The following is a 22,697-nucleotide window of genomic DNA, read 5'->3' as shown; positions in this document are numbered from 1 at the left end:
GTCTAAGATTAGTATGCAAAATGTTCAATTTACGTTAACCGAAATCTAAGTAGATTGGCCGAGGATTGTACAATTGATGTTAACTAGTTTTTGAAGGAATTTTAACGAAGTCAATAGATCGTACTGAAAGGTCCAATGAATTCCAACCGCGAAGAGTTGAAGGTATAAAAAAATGAATTTGTGAAATAAAACCTGGAAGGAAAAATAATATAATCACTATTGTTTTTAAGGGAAAAGATCGAATACTACATATAGTGGGTAATTGTCCTTTTCCGTGCCATAACAGGCGTACGAAAGCAGAGAATTACATGTACACGATTAATATAACCAATTATAATATCTCGGTGGTTTGAAGTATACAAGGTAACGGTTATTATCCCTAAGTCAAGGTCACTAGAAGACGTTACATGAGTCGTTTTTCTTGACTGGAGTCTGAAGTGTTGAATATTCGAAAAACAAATATGCGTTCTGTTGCTTTATTCTTCAATAAGATTCATCTTGATTGCATTATGTTTGCTAGGTACATTATATGAGTCAAGAAGCGGTTGGAGAATCAAATACGCAGTGGGAATCATCTGCCGAAAGAAGGACGGGCAAACGATTGTATGATAAAGTATTTTTAATACGTGCTAAGCACACTCCCACTCTTATAGGATCTCGTGAAGAAATTCACGTATGGGCACGTACAATGCAGCTTTGGTACGAAAAGAAATTGCCCGGAGTGCTATTCGTTACCGGCGACCAGGTCAAAGGGGGATAACTGCATATATATTTGTGAAACTCGATTGTGCTGCTGTTTTTATTTCAATTTGCGCATGGGTTCGACACACTGCACAAAATCTGTGTGGCTTGTCCAGTTTTTAACCCCTAATAGAACAATATTTCAGGAAACACATATTTGATTCTAGCTACATCGCAGTAGTACATGTACTCTATTTTCGTTGTGTCTTCAATTTCTGACGGAAATACATGTATACCGTGGGCCCGTATTTATGAAATCGTTATCATGCTCAAGCAAGGATGTTGTGCTCAAGCCTATTAGTTTCTTGTTCCGGTTACAGATCAATAAAAAAAAATCGTTTTTCTGTCAATGATTCTAAAGAAAATTGAAGGCCGTATACTGTATCCAATGATTATACATCTGTCTATTTGTACACCTGTTTGATTTTACACCTGTCTATTTGTACACCTGTTTGATTTTACACCTGTCTATTTGTACTCATGTTCGATTTTACACCTGTCTATTTGTAAACCTGTTGGATTTTACACCTGTCTATTTGTACACCCGTTCGATTTTACACCTGTCTATTTGTACACCTGTTAGATTTTACACCTGTCTATTTGTACTCAAGTTCGATTTTACACCTGTCTATTTGTACACCTGTTCGATTTTACACCTGCCTATTTGTACACCTGGTTGATTTTACACCTGTCTATTTGTACACCTATTTGTGTTCTCCTATTTGTTTGGACTATTTGATTTTACACCTGTCTGTTTGTCTGTTTGTTTATGTACTATTCTATTTGTTCATATATTCGATTTTACACCTGTCTATTTGTACACCTGTTTGATTTTTTGTATATTGCTCTTTGTACATCCGCTAGTTTGTACAAGTAGTTGTAAGTACACATATTTGTACACCTAATTGTTTCTAATCTTAAAAGCGTATTGTATTGACAATTAAATCTGAACAAGGGATTAGACACAAGTTTTTACAACTTATCGTCGCCTTTTCCCCGTCATACATTTACAACAACAGGATACAAATGATGATTGTACACCCGTGTTTGTACACTTACATTGGTTCAGTAGTTTTCACACCTGCATTTATTACCCGTAGATAAATGTTTCTGTGTGGACCAGACGAGTGGTAAGCTGTTGACGGAGAGACAACTCGGTTACATCGACTGCTCCACTGTCTCTGGAGCGTAATATAGCAATAGTTTATCCACTGCGCATGACCGCTCGATCTGACGTCTGAATACGGGCGTTAACCCGGATGTTTGCTTTCCCGTTATAATAATGTTGGAAATAAAAAAGATATTAATTTTACATGTTTATGGTTTATTATTTTGTTTCCTTGATAATTGCAATATCATGCCCTTTTTTCGGCAAGGATATCTCCCCTGTCTCTCTCCCCATCTCTTCCGCTCCCGTACTAAACAACAGAGGACTGTGATATGATCTTTGCCTCTCTAAAATCATATGGTTTAAACATGGGACTCTGGTATGATCAGTGCCTCCCTTTTTACATACCTCCCTACCTCAAGGACTACATCATACTCTTAGCCTCCTCTTCAGAACAAAGATACCACAGGGGAGTATAGCTTAATCCCTGAATCCTTAAAGTATAGCTACATTTACCAATGGATGCTGTAACGTGGACCCTGCCTCCTATTGTACATAGCTACTGCATGGACTTCATTATTAGTATTGTCCCATTTGTAGTAAACAGCTACCGCCATGGACAATAATAAGTGCCTGCTATATCTGTACCTAGAACAGGGGACTGTTTCATTATCCCTGCCTCTCCTATAGAGCAAGGTTAATCAGGGAATGACAGGAGAATCATTGCCCCCTTTTACAACACATAGCTTCCGAATGTACCACAGGGGACTGAAGATATACATACATAGATCCCAACGGGGGCTGTAGCGTGATCCTTATATTCCCTAAAGTACAAAAGGACCTGTAGTGTGATTCCTGCATCTTAAAGAACAAAGCTACCACTATATTTAATTTAGTAAGCAACTTATTTGGATGAGATTTATTATGGGAAATATATCTTCTTCGAACGTTAAAACATATTTATCACACCTATCTAAAGATAGTTCGAAATAACTAAGCCCATTTTTATTGTTTTTCATATATCATGCCCATTAAACAAAAAAGTTATTTCGGACTAGTTCTAAGAATTGTTGATAATTATTTTATTATTTAATGAGGCAATATATATGTTTCTAATTTCATGAAATATATTGATGCTTCCGATCTTAAAATATATTTCTAGTTTTCGTTTCGATTCAGTAGACAAAGAAACCGTTTCGGTATTTTATATAGATGATAAAGTAATGGCGAACCAAGAAAATTACATTTACTGAAATTACTTTTCAAGATCTAGGTGGGGTTATCCCATTAGACGCTATAGTTTTGATCGCCCCGCCCACTGGCCTGGGCCATCACAACCAAGGACGCACCTACAATTAGCTTGGCGACACCGATCCTACCACCAAGGTGCGTACAGAATGGTTCAATATAACAGATGATTTCTTCGGCCGCAATCAGTGGTAAGCATTACAAGACAAGGTCACAGCCTTATCTCCCGAATGTTTGAATCAATTGATAAGCTTTCACCTATCAGTATACTATCCCAAATTTAGAACACATCAACACTTGTTTAACCGTGTCTGTCCTTTAACAACCTTGACTCGACTCGTAGAGATGTATTGTATTTTAGCATGGGCAATTATAGGCGCGGCGTCAGCCCTGTGCGGCCCGGAAACATGCGCTGTTGTTGGGCCCTCATTGCCATTAAACTGTAAAGGGACAATTATTAAGAATGGTGGATATTGTGGATGTTACGATGTGTGTGCCAAGGTAGGTGACAATACAAAAGGGTATATCTGTAAAAAAAAATTTTTTTTATTAATTTTGATTTTTTGTAAAGAGGTGCAATTAAATGCATAAGTTTATATATATATGAGCAGGCTCGGGGTTGGATCTACTGTGTATCTCTGCAATTTACCAGTACCAGTAAGCAAACTAGAGTATAGAACTGTTTTAACGTGCAAATATATTGTCCTCAAATTATGTACAATGTACTGATTTAGATTTAAGGATTCCCCTACCATTGTCAACTATGTAATTGTCAAAGTGTCCCGAACAGCGCACCCAAAATAGCCAGCCGATGAATCGAGGTGTTCGCACGAGCAATCGTCTGGATGACGTCGACCTTACGAACAAACATGCAGACAATGACACAATAAGTTGCGAAATCATTCACATGCAAATGTGTTTTAGGGGATATAGACATCATGCCTGCGTAATAACAACCGATTTTCCGTGAATATAAAATGTTATTCAAAGAACAATTATCCATCTTTCAGGCGACACAAAGCAATTGTGTAAACTTCTATAGAGAAAAACAATGTTTCGTGAAATTCAGGAGGGGTCAATTTTCAGACTTCCAGAGCTTTTCTGCCTCCTTGTTTATATCTGTACATGTACCACCATTTCGGGAGGGGGTATTTTTGTTCAGTGTGGATTGAAATCTCTAAAATGTCTAATATTACGTCCTACATATTGGGATAGGTCCTCACATGCATCCTATGATGTGTTCTCTGGTCCGTATGTACATTACATTGTCCTTCGAACGGCCGGTTTGGTTTAAGTAAATATCACACTATATAGTCAATGGACATTTCTTTTATAAATCATGCAAAACTAAAAATAAAATATCAAAAATTAATAAAATAAAACAAAGTCGTCACAAATATCAAGAAATAAAAGACCTACGCTCCCTATTTCGTACTTCTGGTTTAGCAAGCCGGCGAGTCGTGTCAGGCGAGACCAGGACTAGACGGGAGGTCGACTTACGGCACGTGTGAGCCAGGCCTGATATGTGTCCCCCACGGTGAGATGGTCAGTTTAGGATATGGCCGCTGTCATATTCCTCGGACAAGTAAGTACTGTACATATGTAGATATATATATATAGCTCAATCACCGAAACTAGGTACAAAATGTTGTGCAAATACAGGTGCAACTGGTGACCGACTCCCGCCTCCTTTAAACGAGACATGCTTTATCTTTTACTCAATATAGTTTCATTTAAAATAATCATGTCACAACATTGTCAAGAGGATGCAAGCAAAAAAGGGGGAAAACGATTCTCAGAAGGGATGGTACAGTGTAAGTCGACGGAAATGTACGTCTTTCGAATTCGGCCTTGCATTAACAAGATAGAGTATGCTTAGATTATAAGCGAGGATATACACATAAGATAAATGAATATTTACAAAGTGATTTTACCTCCGTGATCGGTGTTTTGCATTCTCTGTTTCCAGCCCGATGGTTGACCTCAATGACCCATAATACTCCATGCGAGCAGATGAGGCGCGCGCGACTCCTTTCCATGGCCGTCTGGCAGGGCGAGTGGACACCAGTTTGTGACGCCCTCGGTAACTTCTATACCCACCAATGTGACAATAAAGGTAGGTCTACGTTTGCTTAACATATACGTGGTATATACCTAGAGAAGAAAGAAAACATATTTTATGTAATGGAATTGATATAGAGGATGAATACCATTTTATAGTTCAATACAGTCGTTACGCAAACACCCGTTCTAGAGTCATTATGAAATGACCTAGCATGTTGGAATTCGTTCATTTGCTCAAGGTCGTAAATACAAAAGACATTAATCGGCAAGGCAAGTTTTTATCATTAGACAGTAAATGTAGTAAAACATTAATTAGAAGGTCACTAGATTAGGTTATGTAGATAGTGCGTAATTTTATTGCATAAAAATATGTATAAGTCACGTGTCTAGGTGGTAGGGGTGATACTGAGTGTTGTGTCCGTGTGTATGAATGTGTGTATGTCCTTGTCCTGCTAACTGTAATTGACGTAAAACTTCAGCAAATAAGGAAACGAACGAAAGGAACGAAACATTCATGCGCAGTAATTTCCAAATCCACCAATGTGACACTAAAACTACCCGTTTATCCTAAGCAGCTATTGTAAGTCACGTGGTTTGTGTAATACTTGCATGCCCGCAATTATGTACAAGTGTCATGCTAGAAAACCAACATAGCTCTTACACATTCAACGTTGCTACGTTTATATTTGGGGTCAATAAAGGTTCCCGTTATCCATAAATAATGACAAAAGAATTAGCGTCATTATTTCATTTTATTAATTTCATTTGAAATAAATTATACGATGGAATTTGGACACCGACCATAAATGCTGTGTAAAATGGAAAAAAATCGGCTGAAGTAATTATACTTTCGTATTTACTTGTATATATATATTGATTATAACTATGGCCGGCAGACAGAATGTACAACGGATGGCGAGCTTAAGGTGCCATCAGCACAAGCTGGTCATTTCAAGCTATACCGATAGAAAATTTTGACTTCAGGAAAAGGTAGCTCAGAAAAAAAGCCACGACTTATCTTGATTGCGTCTTGTTGATATTCTAGACGTCGATTATCGTAGTTTTATTTCGTATAACACTAACTCATGTGGAACAGAAATGAAAAAAATCGTGGTTTGGAAGAAAAATGTTTCATTGAACAAGTCGAGGCCGTTTGGAAGTTCTTATTGCTGAAAGAATAATCTTCACCTTATCAAAGCAATCTTCCGCGTCGGGAAACCATTCGGGTCCCCCCGGGTAGGAGCAGAAATGTGCCAATACACCTACTGTAGCCATAAATTGACAGGCGGAATACGGGAATGAAAAAAGTGAGATTTATTTGTTATATCTACGATAAAACTTAATTTAAAGGTCAATGTTTCTGTGTGGAGACTCATAGCGGCAAAATGCTGACCGTCAAGACTCTGGGGGCAGTGGACTGTAGTGCTCAACAGGAAGTCACCAAAGAGGTCACCACCACCATGATACCAACCAAGGCACCCGCTGGTCAGTACCCTAGACAGAATACTAGGTCACTGTGATCCCAACGGACATGACGCACCATGTTATCAATAAAATAAGCTGTCATGTTTGATATATGGTTTCTATAATAACATGTTAGCAAACAGATAAATGTCAGATAAAGAGAGAAATAGCATAAAGAAATATCGTTTTAAAGAATAATTTATCACGACTAATAAAAATGTCTCAAAGCATTTCGTACATAGGCTGGAAGTATATTTACCTCCACAGATCCATTGACTATATATCAGCTTCTGTAGTTTTGTAGTGGCTATATATCTGAACCGTTTATCACAGCCCGTTTCCTGGATATCATGGATATGTCCCACAACACACCCTGTGAACAGCAGAGGAGAGCTCGTCTCATGTCCATGGTGGTATGGCAGGGACAGTGGGTACCCGTATGTGATTCTCAGGGCAATTACCTCCCGCACCAGTGTGACAATATGGGTAAGTTCAGCGAAATCTCTTTCATCTGAAATAGTAAAAAATACTCCTTTTCAAGAACTGTATGTTCATGTATGGGCTAAATGTACTTGATTTGATGATGGACATAATGGATACCTTTGTGATCGAATTTAATGTGAAATAAAGTGTTATTTCTTTACACGAAAACAATCAGATTTCCCCCCTTTCAGTTTTACATTACCTATCTGATCATGAGGTGTGGGGAAATTGACACGAAAATTGTTCTTGATGTATGTGCAGTTACATTGTACTGATATCAAAACTGGCACTAACGACGTCACTTGCTATGACCACTAGGTTCCAAATCAGCTTCCTGTACTTATTTGTATCAAAACTGTTATTTTCCAGCGCCGTTAATCTGTCTGTTGGCTGTTCTCTTTCCAGGTCAGTGTTTCTGTGTAGAGACCCACAGCGGGAAAATGCTGACCGCCAAATCTGTGTCAGCCGTTGACTGCAGCAGTAAACCGGAAGTGGATGGCGCCGTTCCTGAGTTACCAACCAAGGCGGTCTCTAGTCAGTATTTAGGAATATCTAAACGAGTATAATCCCATAACTGTCTAGGAAACAGTAAATACCCGAATTTCTGTTAATATCGAATTTCATAATTAATATACTAAAATCTGTTGTTACCTTTATGTTTTTGAGGTAGCGATGTGCATAAAAAACGCTTTCCGATGTTTAAATTGACCTGAATAAACGTTGGAGATATCTTTTAAAATCATTTATCTATGGTTTATCCTCCCGAACTAACGGATATTGTTTATGTATTGCATACATATAGTTATCTTACTGTATTGATACAGCAGGTCTTCAGGCCATGAGCTATACAGCCTTATATTTCACAACGTGATTAGCTAGATGTCCTTTTAACTTGATGCTTATCGGTTGTTCTGAATTAAAACGATAACGGATTCTGAGCATTAAAGCGCTTTTTGCAATATATTAACTTAACCTTACTATTCCCTCCGCAAAATATGATAGGCTTATAACGAACAGTCGTACGGATATAACAAAAACAACGTCACACGTACGTGTTCATCTGACGTCTCTGATGATATATGCCGAGCAAGTATATTATATGTCATTTGTACACATGTGTGTGGTATTAATATACCTTACGAAATGTCATGATCGTCAGTAAATATAGGTAAGTTTTGTGTGTTACAGCCCGTTTCCTGGATTTCAACATTGACTGTGAACATGAGAGGAGAGCTCGTCTCATGTCCATGGTTGTGTGGCAGGGACAGTGGGTACCCGTATGTGATTCTCAGGGCAATTACCTCCCGCACCAGTGTGACAATATGGGTAGGTACAGCCTACGTTGGTTCCATGCGATACTCTTGTAAATGAAATTGTGGCGGACAATCGGAAAATAACAGCACTCCAAAACTCGTAGTCATATGAACGTTTTATTATTATTTGAAGTAGTGAATCACACTGATCAGTGAAATGCCGTATATATCATTATTATAGAATTTATTCAAGCGCTGAACTGTGTTGGTATGGCATTTACAGTCTGCATGAATGACACAGCTTTTAAGGCATCATAATGTGTGCAATATTTTGAAGATTTCATTATCATAGAAATTAGAATATGCTTATCAAAGTGCATGTATCGTGTGTGCTGGTGGAAAGGAAATCTTCCATGGGGGTCAGTAGTGTCCAACGTTACAATTATGACATCACAATAATGATGACGTCAATATGTGGGTCGAGACATTTGATATGGTTAAATTGTAGCAACGCGATTATGTGGTAAATAAAGTAAAGTGAACGGTATTTCCATGCGGTACATGTATAAAGGTTTATATAAGGATCATTATGTATTGATTATGTAACTATATAAAGAAGTGTTGATTGTCTTGCCCCGACAGGTCAATGTTTCTGTGTGGAGACCATGATGGGGACACTACTCACGGCAAAATCTCACGGAACAGTGGACTGTACTGGAAATCAAAGTTAGGTGGCACGGTCCCACCACTGTCATCAACGAGAAATATGAATCATTATCTCAATGACTTCCGTTACTAATTACAGAAACTGATAATAAATGTTAATAATGAAAATACAATGAACTGAGCATTTATATATAGTTGTGTCCTTCTTTATCATTATCTGTTTCGTGTTTGTCTTCTTCAAATTTTCAAGACCAAAAATGCAAACTGTGTTTTTGCAGACTGAAACTACATTCTTGGAATAGTCTATAGTTAACTAGAATTTTGTTTTTGTGAACAAAAACATATGTCTCCCCTTATTAGCCAATGGGAAAACTCCGGTATACAAAATTAACAAAGGGCGCTTTATGTTGTGGGGCACGAGACCCGAATTAAGAATTTGACGCTCCTACTTACCCAAGATACATTAAAACTTTAGCAAGTTTGGTCAACGTAGGTGAAACTAGAACACTGACAGGTCAGTAAGGGCCCCGTCTTGTGGCAATATTTCCCCCATACTCATCAAGAACCAATCTGCCCATATAGCTGAACTTGACGTTTGACATTTGGACTTCAAAAAAATCGCAAGGAAGCAAAATATACATTTTACATGTACTATGATGTGAGTCTTGTTTCCTTCCACTTCCATTTTTGCTGGGCTAACAGAAATGTAAATACCGGTGCAATACTCATTTGTTTTATTTCACCTTAAATACTTCCCCCATCAAGAGCCAGGGTCAAAATAAGAGATCCACTTTGTCTTTGACCTTTGGACCTTAATGACCTTGACCTTTAACCCAGTGACCCGGATCTTTGGTCAGTTGACTCATTCTTCAATTCCGACCAATTTTGCTTCATAATATCATAGCAAAATGTTCATCAGTGAAAAATACAAAAATAGACATTGACCTTAAACCCGTAACCTTAACCTTTAGTTAGTTGACTCTGTGTTAAGTTCTGAACAACTTTGCTTCATAATAACATACAAAAAAAGTTCATCAGTAAAAAGATACAATATCTGACCTTGAAATTGACCCAGTGACCTTGACCTTTGGTCAATTGACTCCTTGTTTGATTCTGACCAACATTGCTTCAAAGTGTCAAAACGAAATGTTCACCACCAAAAAGATACAAAATGTAACCTTGACCTTTGACCCTGTGACCTTCACCTTTGGTCAACTGACTCCTTGTTTAATTCCGACCAACTTTGCTTCAAAGTGTCATAACAAAATGTTCCCCAGTGAAAAGATACTGAATTTGACCTTAACCTTTGATCCAGTGACCTTGACCTTAAGTCAGTTGACTCTTTGTTAAATTCCAACCAACTTTGCTTCATAATGTCATAACAAAATGTTCATCAGGGAAAAGATACAAAATTTGACCTTGACCTTTGACTCAGTTACCTTGACCTTTGGTCAGTTGATACCTTGTTTGATTGTGATGGGCGGACGGATGAATTAGTTTAAACTTTCTTTTATTCAAGTATTTCAATTGTATACATATATATGCAATATATATAATCTCGGGTTGATTCTCGGGGAATCAACCCGAGAAAGGCCTAGAGACGCTATCTCTGTCTTTTGTTCTATTTTTTATATTTAATTCCAACACAAGGACTTCTCAATGTTTTCTTCATATATATATATATATATATAGCATTTTGTAACAAAACACAAAATAGGAAATAGAAACAAGTGTCTTGGACACTTGACGGATGAATTAGTATAGGGCACCCGCATCTTCGATGCCCTTATAACAAAGTTATGTCGTGGACAACCTTTGGTATCAAAAATAAAACAACGGCCATAACCCTGTATATAGTGACGTACGACCTAATTCCAGTGCACTGCACACCTTCTGTGAGTGATGAAGGTATACTTCAAGTTTGATTAGGATATGTTTAATGGTTTAGAAGTTATGCCATGGGCAAACTTCGGTATTAAAAAGTAAACAAAGGGCCATAACTCTGTATATAGGTGGGCATAAAATCTGATTTTAGTGTGAGAAATTCCACCTTCCCAAGATACATCAATATGGTAAGTATGGTCAACGTAGGTGAAATAACATAGAACTTAGGCTCTAGACAAACTTCGGAATTAAAATAAAACATAGGGCCATAACTCTGTATATAGTTGGGCACGAGACCTAGTTCCTGTGCACTGCACACCTTCTGTGGGTGATGCAGGTATACTTTAAGTTTGATTAAGATATCTTTAACGGTTTGAAATTTACGGGCCGTACAAGAATTTACTGAAATGTGCACTTATTTGACCTTTGACCTTGAGGTGAAGGTCACAGTGACCTAATTCCAGTGCACTACACACCTCCTGTGGGTGATGCATGCATACCTCAAGTTTCATCAAGATATCTTTAACGGTTTAAAAGTTATGGCCCGGACAAGTCAGATTAGAAGAGCCAGAAAAAGAAGAAGACCAGTACTGATACAATATGTCTCCCTTCATTCGAAGGGGAGACATAATAAAGACAGGATAACCTATTTCAATATTCGTTACCGGGGACCAGGTCAAAGGGGGATAACTATGGCAAGCCAACTTAACATTTATTCAAGGAGCAATGTCGATCCTGTATTTCATCGAATTATATAAGATATCTTATATAGCATATGAGATATCTTATATACTATATAAGATATCTTATATCGTATATAAGATATCTTATATACTATATGAGATCTTATATAATATATAAGATATCTTATATCCTATATGAGATATCTCATATAGAAATTAAATGAGATATCTTATATAAGTATATAAGATATCATATATACTATATAAGATATTTTATATCGCATATAAGATATCTCATTTAATTTTCCTTATAAGATATCTCATAATATATATAAGATTTCTCATATAGCTATATAAGATATCTTATATAATTGAAATCTCGTTGCTTTATAAGATATCTGATATAGAATGAGATTTCGTGGTATTAAAAACCAGAAACTAATTTCTCCCTCGAGAATCATTCGGAGCGTATTCAGGATTGCATTGGGCGCAAAGGCGGAGAGGGATGGTACGTATGCTGTATTTTCCCTATGCCTAGCTCGCCTTGTCTCTCTTATAGCGGCCAAAGCAGAGGCTGCCATTTCCCGCACTCTTGAAGTGGGCTCAGACATAATGGCGGCGACAGGAACACGTGTTGTTACAACAAGCCTACTGTCCCTACGTAGATCCTCGAGATATTCCGGACGAGGCGACTTCATTTTCGACATTTTGTTAAAATCTCGTTCCAATATAAGATATCTTATTTAGTAACGAGACTTTAATTATATAAGATATCTTATATAGCTATATGAGATATCTTATATATTATATAAGATATCTTATATAGAAAATTAAATGAGATATCTTATATACGATATAAGATATCTTATATATCATATAAGATATCTTATATAGCATCTCATTTCATTTCTATATAAGATATCTCATATAGTATATAAGATATCTTATATATTATATAAGATATCTCATATACTATATAAGATATCTCATATACTATATGAGATATCTTATATACGATATAAGATATCTTATATAGTATATAAGATATCTCATATGCTATATAAGATATCTTATATATTTTTTTGAAATACAGGATCGACATTGCTCCTTGAATAAATGTTAAGTTGGCTTGCCATAGATAACTGCATATGTGTTTGTAAAACTCAAATGTGCTACTGTTTTTATTTCAATTTGCGCACGGGTTCGACACACTTTGCAAGACCTGTGTCGCTTGTCCAGATTTCTACTTCTAAAAGAACAATATTTCAGGAAACACATATTTGATCCCGGCTACATCGCAGTAGTACATGTACTTCATTTTCGTTGTGTCTTCAATTTCTGACGGAAACACATACCATGGGCCGTATTTTATGAAATCGTTCTCATGCTCCAGCAAGGATTTTGTGCTCCGGTAACAGATTAAAAAAACTTATTTTGTCAATGATTCGGAAAAAATTGAAAAACGTATACTGCTTCCAATGGTTACATTTTACATTTTGATGGTTTGACATGATTTAAGTGAGTTACCGGAATACTGGTTTTCAAAAAACACATAATCCATGCTTGAGCATGTGAACGGTTTCATGATTACGGGTCCAGATGCCGCTTGTCCTGTGTTCGAATTTTAGTGGAGATCTAAGGTAAACATATCCTGTCGCTATTAGTCCCGAATTCCGACTCCTATTAGAAGCACTCACTGTCGCCAGTCATGGGTTCGACTCAGTACAGTTTGGTACCATAAACAGTGTCACCAACGTATAACCGCTTGCACTTATTAGGCAAAAGACAATAGCATAACGTCATGATCGGTAAAATAGACATACCCACTTGTGACGTCACATACTTGTTGCTAAGCTGCTTAGCAATCGTCGAAGGCGGAGATGATCAGTCTCTCCCCTGATATTTATTTCTTTTGTTTAAATCACCACAATGAATATCAAGTTATTCTTGATATTAGTGGCAATGATGTGCGCCTTGCACCAAGGGCCTGCTGTATATCGGGACCTTACGTGGTAAGTCTGGATCTTATATGTTATTCGTTTACTTGATGTTACGCAAAGATCTCGCGGAGGTCAAATGAACGTCAATAACATTTTCAAGTTTACGATTCTGTTGCCATTGAATGTTTAGAAATATTTACTCTTAACTTTATAAGTTTAACTCTGTAGCGTGGAGCCCGAGAGCCGGGATATGCCAAAAGATTGTTTTATTATTTCACCGCAAGCGAAATTGAGAAAGTCTGTCCAACGGCTACCGATCTGACATGGGTAAGGATTTCATATTTTAAATGTTAACGACTGTCATGAAAACGTCAACAGTTTGTTCCTCTAATAATTAAGTAAACGTATGCTTGTGATGATGCGTATCTTATTCTAATTCTAACCAAATTAATATACCTATTATTTTTTTCGCAAGTGCATTTCGTTTCGCAATTTTATTTTTACCGCAAATTAACCGTGTTTCTGCCAACTCGATGCATAGGCCAATCGAGTAGGCAGAAACACGGTTAATTTGCGGGTCTGGAACATTGAATGTTTGTATTATAGTGATATTCCCTAAAAATAATTGTGATTTGTTTTATTTTAGCGAATTGGAAATGAGGCATTCTATAACCTGCTGTGTGTGCTTCTTACCCTGCTTTTTGGCTATGCGCCGTTGGTCGGAAAAATCGTCAAAGAGAAATGCTCAGCCGCCATGTCAATGTTCCGAGAATGGAGAGCTCGTAAGTAACCATTCAAAATGTGATGAGATTTTTGTGTTTCATTGTAATTTGGCATATTGTATTTTGAACCGCATTTTATTCGCGAAGGTTGTTAATCATGTTGGCCGCAGTCTAGTATAATTATCGGTGTTCTCACTCTAAGTTCTATTGTTCTGTTTATCCCGAAGGAGGCAATTATGTGGAAGAAGAAGAAGGGTACCACTGTAATTAAGATGTTTTCTAAAGTTAATGTACCTTTTCATGAAACAACGGTTGTGGTCGGGTGGCGCAGTGGATAGCACACTTCCCTTTCACCAAGGTAGTCGGGGTTCGATTCCCTGACGTTAAAAGGTATGGGATCACCTGCCCGACCACATGGGTTTTGTGAATGTCCGGGTACTCCGGTTTCCTTCCTCATTAAGATCACCCGCACCATTTGGACCAACAGGAGTGATTAATATAAGTTGGGCGCCATTTGTTACAGTGCTATCTTTGCGTATAAAATCCACTAAACACTGTTTGGTTTCTTTATGCCTTTTATTCTGTTTTCTAATAAACCCTACAAGTACAAATACAACACATTACACATTCACTCAATTCTCTCACATAGTCTATTTACATCAAGGGACATAACTCGTATATATACTTCCATTATCACAATAATGTCAGGTTAAAAGGATATCCTTTTGGAAGCCCTCTGGTACTCGTAAGAAAGACAAGGCGAATTTCGCAAAAAGGTCAAACGCCAGGATGTTGTTTTACTATGGACTAGAGTTGTCCGTGGTACTGACCAAAGAGCTGCCATGGAATGACCTGTACTTGGAGAGGAAGTTCGTCCAGCATTTTGAGGAGGAGCATATGGCATTGTTCCCAGTATGCATCCAGCGTCAGATCAACTACTGGTACCCTGTCCCTCGCTAGGTATGTACATGTACTCTGTCCCTCAACAGGTAGTGTATGTCCCTTGCTAGATTGGTGTTTTTATCCCTATCTAGGTACTCTGTTTCTAGCTAGATTGGTACAATATTATACAGTTATAAAAGGTGTTACCGGGGTTCACAAAAAAGCCAGGATCCGGGGATTCTTTGTATATATTTAATCTTCACGTAAAAAAACCTGTTGACCAAACAAATACAACATATAAATCTTACATGCAACCGAACATACCTCACCTTGACAAGTTTTCCCCAATTTCAACATACAAAATATATGGTTCACCTCAGTTGGTCAGGAGCAGAGTGCCCAAGTTGGCCAAAGCCGTTACACAGGTAAGCTGAGGCGTCCGTCCTGACCAATCATATGACCCGTCCTTAGTCGGGTGTCATAACAACTTACTCACTCACTCACATGCACACACAGGTAAGTACATGTCACATACACAGGCAGATTCATTAAATAGAGAATAATACATGCCCTTTTCCATATCACACCTAGTATCAACCCGAGACTGCAATATCAGCCCTAGGTGTGATATGGAAAAAGGCATGTTTTATTCTGTTTATTACATACTTACTAATAAAAGCTACTTTCTTATGATCTATTTTTCTTTTGAAATATTGAAAAACGAAAAATTTACAAAAGGGGTGTTATACGGGTTTTGCGGGCTGATACGGGTTTAGGGGTGTGATACGGCGGGGGCTGATACGGCTTTTGGGGTGTGATACGGCGAGGGCTGATATGGGTAAGGGCAATTGTGTCGTATTGCATATACAAAAAACCCGTATTTATTAGTAAATATGTAATAAAGGTCCTTACAACATTTTTCACACCAGACAACATATGCAAATACAAAACATGTATAACGAAACCTAATACCTACAATATGTATATTAGTGATAATTAATTACAATACAAAATACATGCCCTATTACATACTCCCCCCTCAACAAGTTAAATGATCTCCGGATCATTTACGGTACAGGACCACTGCTAATAATCACTAGGAGTGAGTCCAATACTTTTTCTGGTAGATCTCTTAGGGTTCCGGATTTGGCCAACTCTTGTATGTATGTAGCCCTGAAAAGCCAATCAGATTTCCTCTCGACAACCTGTTGCTGGCGCTCGGTATGGCATCCATAGTAATGTGCTTGTATTCTTTAAGGAGTATGTAATAGGGCATATATTTTTTATTGTAATTAATTATTACAATACCTACAATATGTATATTAGTGATAATTAATTACAATACAAAATATATGCCCTATTTCCTACTCCCCCCTCAACGGTATTAAATTATCGCCTAAAAAGTGTTCCTTATTTAAAGCTAGGGTAAAATATTTGGGATTTGTGGTATCGGAAACCCGAGTGGAGGCAGATCCGGATAAAGTTGAGAACATCTCTTTAGCTCGATCGGTTGAGCGTAAGACTGTACTCGATGGAGAATCGTCAGCTGAAGTCCCAGTAGAGTCAGGGGTCCCCAAAGGGACAGTCCTGGGTCCCCTGATGTTCCTTCTATACGTCAACGATATCGGCGCAGGAATCACCTCTGCTGTCAAGCTATTCGCAGATGATTGCCCCCTTTTCAGGATCATTGACTCCGTCACAGACACCCACCAGCTACAGGAGGACTGGTCGAACAAGTGGCTGATGAAATTCAACGCTAAGAAGTGTTACACGATGAGGATGAAGAGATCCCGAACCAACATAACAGCAGGAGCCGACTATAACATCAATGGTAGTACACTCCAAGTAGTAGAGCACAGCCAATACCTTGGAGTGGAAATAGCCAACAACCTGGACTGGAAGCAAAATATCAACCAGATGACCACAAAGGCCAACAGATTACTATCCCTCCTGAGGCGCCACCTTGGAAAATGCAAACAGGAAGTGAGGGAGAAGGCCTACCTGACCCTAATCCGACCAAACCATGAATATGGAGCTTCAGTCTGGGATCCACATAAGAAATACCAACAGAAGTCATTAGAAAGAGTCCAGCGGCGAGCAGCTCGATTCACAACCGGCGATTAATCGCGTTATAGTAGTGTAACCGGGATGTTGAACGAGCTACACTGGCCACCCCTACAGCAGAGACGGAAGGAGAGTCGACTTACCAACCTCTACAAAGGCATCCACAACACTAACGCACTGATCATACCACCATATATCAGTAGTAACGCCAGAAGTGGAAGGAGACAACATAACCACGGCTATATCAACATACAATGCAACACCGACACCTACAAATACAGCTTCTTTCCAAACACCATCATGGAACTGAATGGACTACCATCAGAGGTCGTCGAGCAGCTGACCGTGGAGGCATTCAAGAACTCGCTCCACAGTCATCTTGCAGAGTGAATGTGGATCCTGTAAATAGTTTGAACTTTTTAACCTATTTTAACGAACTTATGTGGAAGCCACGCCACACAAGTCTACCTGCAAGTTGATGCTGTTCGACGGCCCTTTGCAGTATCGCCGTAAATGTAAATGACTAGTAAGCCAGAGGGCCCGGGTTCGATCCCTAGCGGAGGCAGTGATTTATATTTAATTAATCATGCGCTCTGTTACACAATGGGTAATTCGGGAAATAGCACATTTATGGTCCCCCGAGGTGAAAAACTATTTCCCGAGGCGGCGAAGCCGTCGAGGGAAATAGTTGTTTTACCAAGGGTGACCATAAATTTGCTATTTCCCGAATTACCCATTCTAACAACTGTTTTATTATAACGAAACAAATTATTCACGCAGTAAAGGCAATTTAACAAATGAATTTATTTATTCATTTCCTTTTACAATTTCAAAGACTGAAAGAGAAAAAAAAAATACAATCGGAGTACTCTATGTATCTTCGTTGATGATATCTTCATTTCTAGCATTCAAGAAGTGTTTTTATAGATTGAATCTCATAGTCACCATTGTTTTCCTATCATATCTAGATCTAGTCCCATCACCTTTTTTTTAAAAGAGCTTGCTTGACCCTACTCGTTGACGCTTCCGGCATTCCGTTCTGTTAAATAAGTTTGAAGTGAATTCACTGCTTTCTTTATAACAGCTTTTGTATTTAAGCTACGTTTAGCGTCTATTATCTGCTGTAACTCCTCTTTACAACAACAAAACGGCCTTCATCGGTGGCCATTTTCACAAAATGTGACGTCACGAGCGTCACGGAGAAGGCTCCGCCTACCAATGTTTTCATTGGTTGAAATCTAATAAACTCCGCCTACAATTGATTACATGAGGGAATAGTCCTCTTTCTGGCAGGGAGTAGTCCCTTTTTGCAGGGAGCAGTCCTAATTTAGGAAAGGAATAGCTCTCAGATGGAGAGATTTGAGTGATTTAAGGGAAATGGCAGATTTTATCGTATTGTTTTTATATGGGGAAAATTCAGTAGAGGTATAATAATCCTCCTTAGGTACATATTGTGCCCTGTCTCTTTCTAGGTTGGTACTGTGTTCCTAGGTACTGTATCCCTCTTGGTATTCTGTCCCATGCTAGGTACTATATCCCTCTCTAGGTAGTATGTCCCTTGCTAGGTACTATATCCCTCTCTAGGTAGTATGTCCCTTGCTAGGTTGGTACTATGTCCCTCTTTGTATTCTGTCCCTTGCTAGTTACTATATCCCTATCTAGGTAGTATGTCCCTTACTAGGTACTATATCCCTCTTTAGGTATTCTGTCCCCTGCTAGGTTGGTATTATGTCCTCCACTTCATACAGGTACTCATCCTTGATTAGGTAGGTTACCATTTCCTCGTTAGGTACGTTCCTCCCCAAAATAATGATAACAAAAAACATTGGGATAGTATACAGTTAAAGTATGGGGTTGAGGGATATAGCAAGTTTCTGGTGTCCCGAGACCAGGTATATACACACTGGAGAGATAGTTTTAACTAGAAATTATTTGTAAACCATAAGCTGTAGATCACAATAGAGCCAAAAATGCTTCCGAATTCGGTAACAAGCTCCGCCCACCTCTCGCCTGATTGGCTCGGCGGAAACACCCGAGTGTAGGTGGGTTTTAGTTCCCAGACTAACACACAGGACTAAAACACAGTCAGGCAAAAGTGAGGATATATTCGATTTAACCAATTACTTTTATATAGAGTAAATAAAGCAGAGGTATAATAAATTGCTTTGATTTTGAGTCATCAATTTAATGCATATATTTTTAATTAATTTCCCTAAATGTCCAAACTACAATACATGACAAAATATTCTGCAGTGGAGAACGGACAGATTTTGCATTAAGTTTACATAAAATATTGTAATTTAATTATTTGTTTCTTTCATTTCAGATTCGTTGCGCCGTTCAGAGAGAAGAATGAGGATGGCAGTCGATGATGGAGTTGAAGTTGGGTTGACGTCACAGCCTCGATTTGGCTATCTTAGGATTTTTGTCACGATTAGTTCCAATTGGAATGGTTTTTGACCAGTGATATTTATATTGTACTGCTTTGTGGATGTAGGTTGTTAGTGATATTGTGGGAAACTTTTGAAGTGTTGACCAGCAGTGGTCCAATTTATGTGTTTTTGTTTGTTAGATTGGTCAGTTGCAAACATGGTTCTATTGACCATCAGATCCGGTTTGAGTTGTGGAGCCGTAAAATGACCATTTGGCATTGGTCAGTTTGTAGTCAGTTTATCTTGAATGATAGGATTTTAGCTGATTGTGCTATTTTATCGGAAGGATCTAACTCTGTCGGATCTAGGCAGTAATTGGTCTCTTGTATAATGCATTTTCGCTAATCAAAATGGATCTGCAATGACCACTAATGATGGCCTGATGGAGTTGTCGTGGTCAGTTATACACTCGGTCAAGCTGACCACCTGGTTTTGTGAAATTTTCTGTCCATTTTGTATTGGTCAATTTTGCTTTGGAGAATTTTGAATAAAAACAATCATGTGCTCAATGAATTATCCTAAAATTGATTTTCGTTTTCATGTTAAATTTTGTAACGGTCATTACTGTGTATGGTCCAAGTCATGATAGCCCTGACTTTTATAGCAAAAGTTCTGAAACTATTGATGATTTTGGAAATCCTTCTGTTGTAATATGTGAAGATTTTAACTTGGTTCTTAAACCAGAAATTGACTATGACGGTGGCTATAACAATGTAAATTATCCTAAAGCTAGAGAAAAAGTTTGTGAAATTATTGAAAGTTATAGTTTAGTTGATATATATATATCGAAAACATCATGAATACTGTAGAAGATACACCTGGGGAAAAGGTGATCCAATTAAACAAGCTAGGCTAGGTTTTTTTCTTATTTCAGAAGATCTGTTCATAAGTGTTGAAAATTCTTCCATAGACCCTGGGTATAGGTCTGACCATTCAGTTCCCAAAATTATTATGAAATTTAATAAATTCAGAAAAGGAACAGGACTGGAAATTGAACAATTCTCTTTTACATGAAATAAACTATCTTGATTCGGTGAAAACATGCATCAATGAAGTGAACACTAAATATAGTGTTCCTGTATATAATTTTGATAACATTCGCACTATTCCAGACACAGAATTACAATTGAAATTGATGATCAGTTATGTTTTTGGAAGTTCTCTTTTGATGAAAATAAGGGGGAAAACAATATCTTAATCAACTTATAAAAAAAAGCGAAATATTAGAGAAGATAATCTGAAAAAAACAATTATACAGGAATTGGAAGATAGTGATAATATTAACTTAGAAGATTTGACTGACAAGAAAAAGAGAACTTGAAGCAATTAGGTTACACAAAATAGAGAGAAGCATCGTTAGATCTAGAGCCAGATGGGTAGTGGAAGGGGAGAACCCTTCAAACTACTTATTTAGTTTAGAAAATAGACAGTATACCTCTTAAATAATTCCAAAATCACAGAAGGAAAATAATGAATTTCATTACTGATCAGGATGAAATTTTGAAAGAGACTAAAGGATTTTACGAAAAATTATATGATGACTCTGATAGTTTAACAGATATTAATTTAACAGACCTCCTAAGTCATTGCAATGTTACAAAATTAGATAATTTCGATTTTTATTTTTTAGAATGTATCATCACATTAGAAGAAGCAGGGAAAACTTTGAGTAATACGAAAAATAACAAAAGTCCTGGCTCTGATAGATTTACCACGAAATTCTTTAAATGTTTTTGGGGAAAATTAAGTACTTTCGTAGCTAGAAATGAACTTTCAATTACACAGAGACAGGGCATAAACCGGGACACTTCATTAAAAAAAGGCGGCCTATATCTCTTTTGAATATTGTTTATAAAATAGCTTTAGGTGTAATAGCAAATAGGTTAAAAACAGTTTTAGGGAAACTTATAGATAATGATCAAACAGGTGTTTAAGCAGGGCGATATATAGGGGAAAACACCAGACTTATTTACGATATGATGATTTTTACAGAAGAAAAGGATATACCTGGAATACTTCTAATGATAGATTTTGAAAGGGTGTAGGATTCTGTTTCGTGGAAATTATAGATAAAACACTTACTTTTTTGGGGTTTGGGGATAGTATTAGAAAATGGATAAAAGCATTCCACTGTAATGTAAATTCAGCTATAAATCAGGGTGGTAATCTATCAACTTTCTTCAATGTCAAGCGCGGCTGTCGACAAGGTGACCCGATCGCACCATATATCTTTATATTATGCACAGAAATTTTAACAAGGAATGGAGAAAATGGAAAATTATTGTTCTTTTTGGAGTTTAATTATAGTATAGTCCTTAATAGATAGAGTAGGAATTTTCACCTGGATCTTGACAGTCTGATGAAAAGATAATCTCTCTCTCTCATCTTATGGATGATTAGGTCATGATGATTTTTATATAAATGAGGCTGTGATGATGATGATAAGGATGATTATGACGGCTGAGTGTAAATATGATAATGATGATGGTGATGATGATAATGATGATTAACATTATGGCATGATTATGATGATAGATGTGAAGAGTGTCATTATGACATGAGTATGACGAATTATTATTATTATTATGATAACATCTTATGATGATGATCACTGTAAAGTCTTTTTGTTTTGGTTATGATGATGATGATAATGATAATGATGATGTCATTCTCATGTTATTTGGTGATAATGATGTTATCATTATTTTGTGGTGTTGATGACGACGATAGTGACAATGGATGGATGGATGATGATGATGATGATGATGATGATGATGATGATGATGACAATCTTGGTTATGATAACAAGAATGATAATGATGATTGAGTGCCATGGTGATGATCATTATCATGACAAATAAATAATAATAATAATAATTCGAAGTTATTATATACCGCTTTATCACAACCTGGTTCGTAGGTCGTCTCAAAGCGGCTCACAAATTATGATCCGTGGTTATAAGGCCTTTGCAACCAGCCAATATCTTTCTCAACTCCCTAGGGAGCGTTCAGTCGGAGCTGCCATTTCGGCGCTAAGTTAACAGCTAGCATTCAACAATTCTA

At 37.5% G+C, this 22,697-nt stretch overlaps 2 protein-coding genes across 2 annotated transcripts; both read left to right on the top strand.

Annotated features, from left to right (window-relative positions):
* The first annotated feature begins 3,355 nt into the window (after positions 1 to 3,355).
* On the top strand, positions 3,356 to 9,215 carry LOC110447821. Its single transcript, XM_021493760.1, has 8 exons — positions 3,356 to 3,598; positions 4,544 to 4,682; positions 5,067 to 5,213; positions 6,512 to 6,646; positions 6,959 to 7,111; positions 7,514 to 7,642; positions 8,297 to 8,434; positions 9,004 to 9,215. The coding sequence occupies exons 1-8, from the start codon at positions 3,443 to 3,445 to the stop codon at positions 9,090 to 9,092; spliced, it is 1,086 nt and encodes a 361-aa protein (XP_021349435.1). The 5' UTR covers positions 3,356 to 3,442; the 3' UTR covers positions 9,093 to 9,215.
* A 4,251-nt stretch (positions 9,216 to 13,466) lies between these two features.
* LOC110447876 lies at positions 13,467 to 14,324 on the top strand. The gene is made up of 3 exons (XM_021493841.1): positions 13,467 to 13,606; positions 13,763 to 13,861; positions 14,181 to 14,324. Exons 1-3 carry the CDS (start codon positions 13,475 to 13,477, stop codon positions 14,322 to 14,324), a joined length of 375 nt encoding a protein of 124 aa, XP_021349516.1. The 5' UTR covers positions 13,467 to 13,474.
* Positions 14,325 to 22,697: the final 8,373 nt, after the last annotated feature.

The sequence above is a fragment of the Mizuhopecten yessoensis genome, unplaced genomic scaffold, assembly GCF_002113885.1.
Source record: "Mizuhopecten yessoensis strain PY_sf001 unplaced genomic scaffold, ASM211388v2 scaffold3627, whole genome shotgun sequence".
NCBI classification, from domain to species: Eukaryota; Metazoa; Mollusca; class Bivalvia; order Pectinida; family Pectinidae; genus Mizuhopecten; species Mizuhopecten yessoensis.
The sequence above is the reverse complement of the archived record's forward strand: the minus strand, read 5'-3'. Positions and strand labels throughout refer to the sequence as shown.